At 38.5% G+C, this 9,915-nt stretch overlaps 1 protein-coding gene across 1 annotated transcript; it reads right to left on the bottom strand.

The window, feature by feature from the left end:
- Window positions 1-7,453: 7,453 nt before the first annotated feature.
- On the bottom strand, window positions 7,454-9,628 carry LOC133649765 (uncharacterized). Its single transcript, XM_062046422.1, has 6 exons — window positions 9,549-9,628; window positions 9,351-9,450; window positions 8,896-9,155; window positions 8,604-8,790; window positions 8,119-8,246; window positions 7,454-8,012 (listed from the first exon to the last, which is right to left on the bottom strand). Exons 3-6 carry the CDS (start codon window positions 9,043-9,045, stop codon window positions 7,722-7,724), a joined length of 756 nt encoding a protein of 251 aa, XP_061902406.1. The 5' UTR covers window positions 9,046-9,155; window positions 9,351-9,450; window positions 9,549-9,628; the 3' UTR covers window positions 7,454-7,721.
- Window positions 9,629-9,915: the final 287 nt, after the last annotated feature.

The following is a 9,915-nucleotide window of genomic DNA, read 5'->3' as shown; positions in this document are numbered from 1 at the left end:
ACCCTCTGCTGGTCAAATGTATGTATTTAACCAATTTTAATCGGCTGAGTTAAACAACCAAAAACAACACGACCACAAATACAAACGACATCACAAAGCTAGCAATTTCATTACATTCATACTTTGTTGTCCAGTCGCTGTTAAAAGTCTGATTTTCACGATTTATTGAGATTTTTTTTCAGGGTCAATAGTGCCATCTTTTTCTTCTCACCCAATGTTGCTTCATTGTGACAGATATGTTTCGCTGGTGCCCCCTGAGGGCACCAGCGTGAGTACTGCATACATGAGAAACCTTGTTTTGAATGGTTTCTTTAAGCCTATTTGGGTGTTGTTTGGCGGGCCAAATTAAAAGCTTTGGCGGGCCGAATGTGGCCCGGGGGCCGCAAGTTGAATTGGCTTGTCATAACATAAATGATAAATGGGTTATACTTGTATAGCGCTTTTCTACCTTCAAGGTACTCAAAGCGCTTTGACAGTATTTCCACATTCACCCATTCACACACACATTCACACACTGATGGCAGGAGCTGCCATGCAAGGCGCTAACCAGCAGCCATCAGGAGCAAGGGTGAAGTGTCTTGCCCAAGGACACAAAGGACGTGACTAGGATGGTAGAAGGTGGGGATTGAACCCCAGTAACCAGCAACCCTCCGATTGTAGGCACGGCCACTCTACCAACTTTGCCACGCCGCCCCAGTATAAACATGAGGTTACGTAGTAGAAATGTCCAGGATGAGACCCACATTCTAACCAGTCAGTCCCTCAAGGACAAACTTTTTTGTGCTTGTTGTGGTCTCAATAATTGCAATGTTTTAGGGCTTATCTTTTTAATTAACATTACATCCTCTTGGGATTTTATACATTTATAAACAGTGTTTTTTGACTGACTGACTCCAAGAAGCCAAGGAATTCAACAAATCAAACAAAATATGCTTTATTTTCATCTTTAATAAACGTTTTCAAACATTAAGAACAATTTATCAGTCACTATCAGTCTTTTTTCAGATGCCTGAATTTTTAGAAGTTATTTCCAATATTTGCAATGGAATGGCCGGATAATGTCTCCTAATTGGTGCCATTTTGGGGTCCATAATAACCAGAATAATACCTTTATATTGAAGCACAGTATGTTTGACGGCGATGGCCATAATGTTCCGACAATCCATCAAGTAGTGCGGCTTCGTAGCTTACCAAAGTCATACTCAAACATTCTGACAGATTTTTTACCGTTGTGTGTAATGTTCTATATCAGGGATCTCTCAAACTACGGCCCGCGTCAAAAATGCGGCCCGTAGGAAGTCCCAAGTCAAAATATACATATATATATATGTTTTTATTTTATTTTTTATTGTATTATTATTTTTGTTAATTTGTCTTTTGTAATCCATTTTCTACTGCTTGTTACTCTCTGAGTCTTCTAGCCACTCAGGCAAATCATATTGTCTAAAAATGCATTTTAGGGCAAGTGCATGCTCTATCAGTGCGCATGGAATTATATATATATATATATATATATATATATATATATATATATATATATATATATATATATATATATATATATATATATATATATATATATATATATATATATAAATACATATTTATATATATATATATATATATATATATATATATATATATATATATATATATATATATATATATATATATATATATATATATATATATATATATACAGCCCGACCCCCGGCCAAATGTATTTATTACATTTCTATATATGTTCTATATTCTCAATGAAACATCAAAGTTTTGGGCTTGCTTGCTTGATTTAGTGAACAGGCGCCATCCTGCAGTCCACACCTATCTCTTGTGTGTGGCTGCCATCTACTGGTCACATTGGTCATTACACTATGTACCAAATGAATTTGGTTTGAGGTCAGTAAGAACAACCAGAATAAATACATACATAGGCCCACGGGGTTATAAGGCGCACTGTCGATTTTTGAGAAAATGAAAGGATTTCAAGTGCGTCTTCCTTTTTTCATAAAGTGTAAATGTAGGCTTTTGCTGTTTCAAACTTTGCTATTTTTTGTTCATATCATGCAGTTTTTGTATTAGTAATCCGTTCCCAAAGAGCCGATGAAAACCGAAGTTATTTTTCCAATAAGAAATAAAGTAAATCCAATTAATCGGCTCTAGACACCCAAAGATATTACCACAAAACACATTTTAAAAATACTTACAAATGTGAATCTATGTTATAATAATAAAACAGATACTGTATATTTTACATCCAGAAAACTATTAAAATGCATATAAATGATGCATGAAATTGATAAATAAACATTTAACCTTTTATTGAAGACTCCTGTTGGCGAAGAGTAAAGGGAGAGTCATGCTAAATGCTCGTTACTCCCTAAAATCAACAGTGTTTTCTCACCTTCTTTTATCAAACTGCTGGTACTCACACCTGTCTTTTGTCATTTTCCATTAGTTAAAATTCTGTGCTCTTTTTTTGTTCTACCCATTTTGTGTTGAACGTAAGCCCTTGCATTTTAGACAAAGATGAAAAACAGCCTTTTCGCTAATTCAGGTGTATTTGCAGCCATGTTAATTAATGTACACTGTCTCTGTCAAATAAACCAATAAATAAGATTAAACCCATGTCCGAGGAGGCTGTGGCGTGCAGCGGTTTGTAATCAGTAATTAGGAGGGTTCTTAAGCAGTGTTTGCTTTAGGATAGACTTTATTCATCCCACACTGGGGACAGTCTGTGGTTGCAGTGCAGATTTTACATATAGTAAAAAAAAAAGTTTAATGTAATGAAAAAAGAAAAAACCTGAAAAACTAAAATGAGTAATAATAATAACAACAACACTAGTACCACCTGTGCACATACATATTGCACAATAACAGATTGGATTATGCACAACAAATAAAAACGCTATTTTGACACCCATATTGCACACCAAGAACCCAGTACAGTAATTACATTAGTGTGTCGTAGAGTCTTAAAGGCCTCCTGAAATGATTTTTTTAAATTTAAACGGGGATAGCAGATCTATTCTATGTGTCATACTTGATCATTTCGCGATATTGCCATATTTTTGCTGAAAGGATTTAGTATAGAACAACGACGATACAGATTGCAACTTTTGGTATCTGATAAAAAAAAGGCTTGCACCTACCGGAAGTAGCGTGACGTAGTCAGTTGAACATATACGCAAAGTTCCCTATTGTTTACAATGATGGCCGCATGAAGTGAGAGAGATTCGGACCGAGAAAGCGACAATTTCCCCATTAATTTGAGCGAGGATGAAAGATTTGTGGATGAGTAAAGTGCAAGTGAAGGACTAGTGGGGAGCTGAAGCTATTCAGATAGGGAAGATGCTGTGAGAGCCGGAGGTGACCTGATATTCAGCTGGGAATGACTACAACAGTAAATAAACACAAGACATATATATACTCTATTAGCCACAACACAACCAGGCTTATATTTAATATGCCACAAATTAATCCTGCATAAAAACACCTGCGTGTTTGTTATGCTAGCTCCTAGCTCCTCTGCTAGCTCCTAGCTCCATAGAACACGCCAATACAATTCAAACACCTGATCAACACACACAATCACTCAGCCCAAAAGACCGTTTACCTAACCCAAGGTTCATAAAGCTTATATATTTTTAAAAAGTTACGTACATGACGCGCACATACGGTCAAGTTATCGAATGTTTAGCAGCCAAGGCTGCATACTCACGGTACCTGATATTCAGCTGGGAATGACTACAACAGTAAATAAACACAAGACATATATATACTCTATTAGCCACAACACAACCAGGCTTATATTTAATATGCCACAAATTAATCCTGCATAATAACACCTGCGTGTTTGTTATGCTAGCTCCTAGCTCCTCTGCTAGCTCCTAGCTCCATAGAACACGCCAATACAATTCAAACACCTGATCAACACACACAATCACTCAGCCCAAAAGACCGTTCACCTAACCCAAGGTTCATAAAGCTTATATATTTTTAAAAAGTTACGTACGTGACGCGCACGTACGGTACGGTACGTGTTATGCTAGCTCCTAGCTCCTCTGCTAGCTCCTAGCTCCATAGAACACGTCAATACAATTCAAACACATGATCAACACACACAATCACTCAGCCCAAAAGACCGTTCACCTAACCCAAGGTTCATAAAGCTTATATATTTTTAAAAAGTTACGTACATACGCAAAAAAAAGCCAAAGCTGCATACTCACAGTAGCACGTCTGCGTCTTTGTCATCCAAATCAAAGTAATCCTGGTAAGAGTCTGTGTTGTCCCAGTTCTCTACAGGCGTCTGTGTATCCAAGTCAAAAGTCCTCCTGGTTAGAGTCTCTGTTATCCGAGTTCTTCCATCTTGACTGCATCTTTCGGGAATGTAAACAAAGAAGCGCCGGCTGTGTACTGTTGTGGCTGACTACGTTCAAAAAGTACGTCCATTTCGCACCGACAACTTTCTTCTTTGCTTGCTCGGCTTCCTTCTCCATAATGCAATGAACATGATTGAAACAGATTCACGAACACAGATGTCCAGAATACTGTGGAATTATGAAATGAAAACAGAGCTTTTTCGTATTGGCTTCAATGTGGAAGGCATACCCGTGTTCGCCGGGCTACGTCACGCGCATACGTCATCCTCAGAGGCGTTTCGAACCGGAAGTTTAGCGGCAAATTTAAAATGTCACTTTATAAGTTAACCCGGCCGTATTGGCATGTGTTGTAATGTTAAGATTTCATCATTGATATATAAACTATCAGACTGCGTGGTCGGTAGTAGTGGGTTTCAGTAGGCCTTTAAGGCTCTAAATGAACTGTGATACCATTCCGTCACTTAGAGGTTAGATGCATTCCATTTCGTCTGCATTGGCTGGTTTTCTCTTGTCCTGGGGCCTCATGCATTAACTGTGCGCCCTGTAATTCGACTCACGTGAGCACTCTATAAACACATTTTGTTATGTGTTACAAAACATATTTTCCAATGCAGTAATTAGTCATGCACCTTCTCTGAAATTGTGTGTATCATTATAGCTACTATCTATCATGATCCGTGGTCCGGATCATGTTTTTGTATTATTTGTTAATTTTGGACTGCTTTAGTTCCTGTTTGTGACACCTCTGAGTTTGGTTTGGTTGCCATGGCTGCTTATTGTTTTCACCTGCCTCTGGTGTTCGGGACGCTCACCTGTTTCTAATCAGAGGCATTATTTAAGCCTGCCTTTGCCAGTCAGTCGGGTTGGTGTCATTGTTTGCTTCACGCAACCTACTAGTAAGTCTTGTTTGTTTCATGCCACAGTTTCGTAAGTGTTCCATGCCATAGTTTATGCTAAGTGTTTGCTTCATGCTTTCGTCACGTAAGTTTGCTTGTCTTCTAGTCCATGCTAAGTGGTAGCTTAGTTTCGAGTGTGATCAGCACATTGTTCCTTTTGCTTGTTTTCTGTTTTTTGGTACTTCGCGTTATTTTCAAGATTAAATCATGTTCCTACTTGCAAGTCCTGTCCAGAGTCGTACGTTTGCATCCCGGGAAAACGAACCTTGCAGTAAGTTGCAACCCCGCCGTGACACTATCTTTTCAAACGGAGTGCAGCACTAATTTCCCCGAGTCAGTTTTGGCCACGCACATCCATCTTTTTCTTCACTTTCTTCCTGACACAACCATTTATTTTCTTTTTCCGCCCGTGTTTAGTTCTCGGATACACTGCAGTGACAGGCTGAAAATAGCTCTGCCGTTCACTCTAAACACGGCAAAGAAGCACCTCTGGCTTGTGATTGGTCAGACCGCGCTCAAGCACATGGTTATTTTCAATATGATTTGCATATGTATAAGAGGGCGTGGTCTAGATGTGCTAAGCCACACACACGTCTGCACCGGATTCCAAGTTGATTGCGATGTAACAAAGAAACGTGTTTGGATTTGTGCGTGCGAACACTTCAGTACATCTAAACTTTCACTTGCGTACAGCATGTTCTGGGTTTGATCGTACGTCCATGTTTAGTAGGAACGCCACGCAACTGTTACATGAGGCCCCTGGTCTTTGATGTTGTACCCTGTGTGCATGATTGAAAACACTTTTCCCTTCGCGTCGCCTGTCTCTGCTTCTTGTGGGTGCAGCCTTAACAGAGCATTCTTCGGCCCCGTTGTCGTTTTTGTGCAGTCATACTTAATGGTGTAGTGGAATTTCTGACCTTTGAACCATATTCTGTGTCTGTCAAGAATGCCTGCTTGTTTCTTTCTTTCCTATTCTGAACCATTAAAGGACCATATGTGGGTTATAGTTGAACGAGGGTCTGACCATTCTACAAAATGTTTTGATTGTTTGTTATGGCTAAAGGATTCAATGAGTTTGCAGAATGAGATGGTTCAAAACAACAGGACCTTGACGCATGAGGAAAACAGATAAAATGGCCAAGTGAAAAGGGCTATGGGTGATTTGCTTGATTCTCGAGTTCTCCGGAGGACATTGTCTGTCTGCATGGGCAACTCAATCCAACTTTGTACTTTTTGATTATGGGTAAATAGAACTTTTGTACTAAATTCACTTTTGTTGCTGTTTAAGCTACGGACCATCCACCACATAAAATTGGCGTCACGAACAGGATGGTCTAGAACGCTGCAGGTCGATATCCGGACTCCCGGTCTCTCTCTCTCAGGCAGACAAAGGTTGCATGCGCGCATCTAAAGGTAAGCAATTTTGCTTAATGTGTAAAAGTTGTCTGTCTGGAGAGATCGGGAATGGTAAGACTAATTGCTGAACCTGTTTTTGATAAAAGATAGGTCTAGCTAGGTTCTCCAAAAACAACCTGGAATGGGGTATATTATGGTTGGATTGGGTTGTTTTACACAGTAAATTCCATAGTGTCAAATCAACACTTAAAGAGTTAAATTTAACACTATCCCCGAGTCTATATGGTCCTAACCTGAGCTGGTGTTAAATTTAGTCTTTCCATAGTGTTAAATTTATAGAGTTAAATGAACACTAAATAGAGTCGAAAATTGTAACACTGTAGAGTGTTGTCTGGTGTTAAATTTGAACATCAAATTGTTTGGAATAAGGCAGTTTTGTTATGTCCAAAACCTTAACAACTTTGACTGGATGCAGCCTGACCTTATAGGCATGGTAATGCTCCTCAAAACACACAGTTTCCATCAGTTTCCCACAGAGCAATACATCATCATCTTTGACAATAATATTTTTTATCTTACAAAACACAGGCATGTCAAATGCCACTTCTGAACAGACAATGAAGTCACAGCGGTACTCTGTACACTTCCTCCATGGATGAGACAAAACCATTCATAGTAGACTGACTTAATCCAGCTGCCTTAAGTTGTGCAGCAGCAGTGGCACACATATCCAGACTGCTCCTATTAGCTTGTCCCGACTGTTCAGATGTTGTGGCTGACTCATCTACATTAACTGACACTGTCTCTTATGTCCTGTTTAAGTGAACATTGGTGCCAATCTGTAGTTCAGTACACTCTGAGTGTTTTGTTTTCAAATGCTTCCTAAAACAAGAGAAAGTACCAAACACACCACCACATCCAGTTTGAACGCATTTAAGGTTAAGATTTTTTCCAGGCAGGTAACCGTGAACTAAACGTAAATGTCGAACAAGCATGTTTGAACTAGGGAACTCAGCCTGACAAACAAAACACTTAATGGTGGAAGACAAAAGTCAAACACTACAGAAGCAACCTTGTCCTAATTTCAGCAACACGAGGACTCTTTGATCTTCCCAACATCAATGTTGTACAAAGTAGTCTGGATGAATGTGTACATGTTGTGGAGCATGGTGTGGTAGGATGTCGCAAACACAAAGTGTGCTTTAAACAGTTCATCAAAAGCACCAAGAGAGGAGTGTGACCTGCAAGGTATGGCATTCTTGTTGAGAATTATGAAGAACTGGTGGGTTGTATTCTTCCTCACTCCAACAGCCAGGAGATAGGGTTGAGTGCTGGTAGTAATGGTGTCAAGATGTTCTTGGATGCTTGTTCCAGTCTATGGAGAGAATAATACAAACATCGACATGGTTGTGGTTATATAATAGAAATGATTACATCAATTATTGTAAACTAAAAATCCTTTATTAGAGAACAATACAAACCTTCTTGAAGACCACAAGATGCTTCTCAGCCCGGGATGCAGAAACTTTTCCTGGCCTCTTCCGACCTAGAGCAGTCGGTGGGATCAAGTGTAAGAGCAGCAAAATGGATGAGAGGTCACTGTCCCAACCTGAAACAGAACAAGTTTGATAGCCTACTTCAAATGTGGACCAACAATTTCATTTAATACACTGCAAGGTCAGTGGCATTTTTATTACTTTATATATATATATATATATATATATATATATATATATATATATATATATATATATATATATATATATATATATATATATATATATATATATATATATATATAAATAAAATATGGCACTTTAAAAACACCTGAAGAAGCTAGTTTTTTTTTTTTTAAATCTTCTTGGTGAGGCCAAAGACTTTGGAATTTTGTTCTGATTATGGTTGTAAGCCCGCATTTTGAACATGCTTCCTCATTTAAATGAATGTATCCTTACAAACATCTTACCAAAGTCAACGTTCACTTCAGCCCCATCCTCAGGAGGGTCAGCTGCCATCAGGAGTTCCTCAAGCTCAGTGATGGAGGGAAGCTTTCTGCATTGTTGGATGATCTTCTTTTTGAGTGTGGTTGGCCACTTCTCCACAAACTTGCCCGATACATCCTCTCCAAACATTAGAACAAAATCCTGTTCAACCTGTAGTGGGAAGTTAGGTACCAATTTTAAAATTACACAGTAAACGACAGTTAAAATGTGCAAGTTGTACAACATTAATATAGAAAATGTTGATGAAATAATTACCAAGCCTTTGATGTCTTTAAAACGAGGAAAATAAGATAGAATGTTGCTTGACTGCTGTGGGTCCAGGACCATGTTATGCCGATGAGCAAATGTCAGCTTCATCTTTTTGATGACCATGTCCACGTCAGCCGAATGTTTCATCAGTGACATCGCTTCCGTGCACTCATCTTCAGACAGGACAGTCTCTGGAATGAATTGGGTAACTCGTCCAACAGTTGGTCCTCCCGACTTGTCTTCATCAGATGGTCCTTCTGCCAAAGCTAAACAATATGGGGACATACTACTCATGACAATCACATACAGTTCAAAACACTTTGTCAGCTGGATGTGACCCAACTTTTATGAAAAAATGTTTGGCTATTGGCTGAAAAGCATTGCAACAAATGCAACAAAACCAATAAGTGCTCATATGACTATTCTAGTCAATACATTTTTCAAGAATAATATAGGATTACCTCCAAATGATGACTGACTTTCTTTAGCACTGCATCTCTGAATAGTTTTAATTATCCAGGCCAAGTACCCAGTACTACTGTTGCTATCATTAAAATGTTCCTTTGAGAGAATTGCAAAAATAGGCATTATTAGTCACAACATACTCTGGGACGACTCAAAATAAAAACTATAACAACAATTAAGAGTGCGTAACTCACATAGCCATTCTTGGAAAATGGGTCTCTGAGGTTGGGGAACAAGATTTTACAATTCCTTGTGCATACATTTCCTTCACCTGTCTAGATGGAGATGTACTTAAAAAAAATCACATTCAAGTTTATTTGTCATACACACGTTTTATAAGATGTAGTGAAATGTTTATTATTTACTTTAGATTTAAAATTACTCTGAAACCTAAATAAGAACACATGTGCCAATCAAAACCAATAAACAACCTACCCATTCTTCTCCGTCATCTCAGCTGCCAGTATATTCACCAATTTTCTTCTGCTCTCATCTGTCAAGGACTTAGTTCGGTTGTATTTATTTATTATATATTCTCCACCCGATTTCTTGGTAAGAATG

The sequence above is a fragment of the Entelurus aequoreus genome, linkage group LG05, assembly GCF_033978785.1.
Source record: "Entelurus aequoreus isolate RoL-2023_Sb linkage group LG05, RoL_Eaeq_v1.1, whole genome shotgun sequence".
Taxonomy (NCBI): Eukaryota; Metazoa; Chordata; class Actinopteri; order Syngnathiformes; family Syngnathidae; genus Entelurus; species Entelurus aequoreus.
The sequence above is the reverse complement of the archived record's forward strand: the minus strand, read 5'-3'. Positions and strand labels throughout refer to the sequence as shown.

Coding starts and splice junctions, on each gene's coding strand:
- LOC133649765 (XM_062046422.1), bottom strand. CDS start 9,045: ATGTCACTGATGAAACATTCGGCTGACGTGGACATGGTCATCAAAAAG. Junction 8,791..8,895: donor TTAAAGACATCAAAGGCTTG/GTAATTATTTCA, acceptor TTCCCACTACAG/GTTGAACAGGATTTTGTTCT. Junction 8,247..8,603: donor TGAAGTGAACGTTGACTTTG/GTAAGATGTTTG, acceptor GTTCTGTTTCAG/GTTGGGACAGTGACCTCTCA.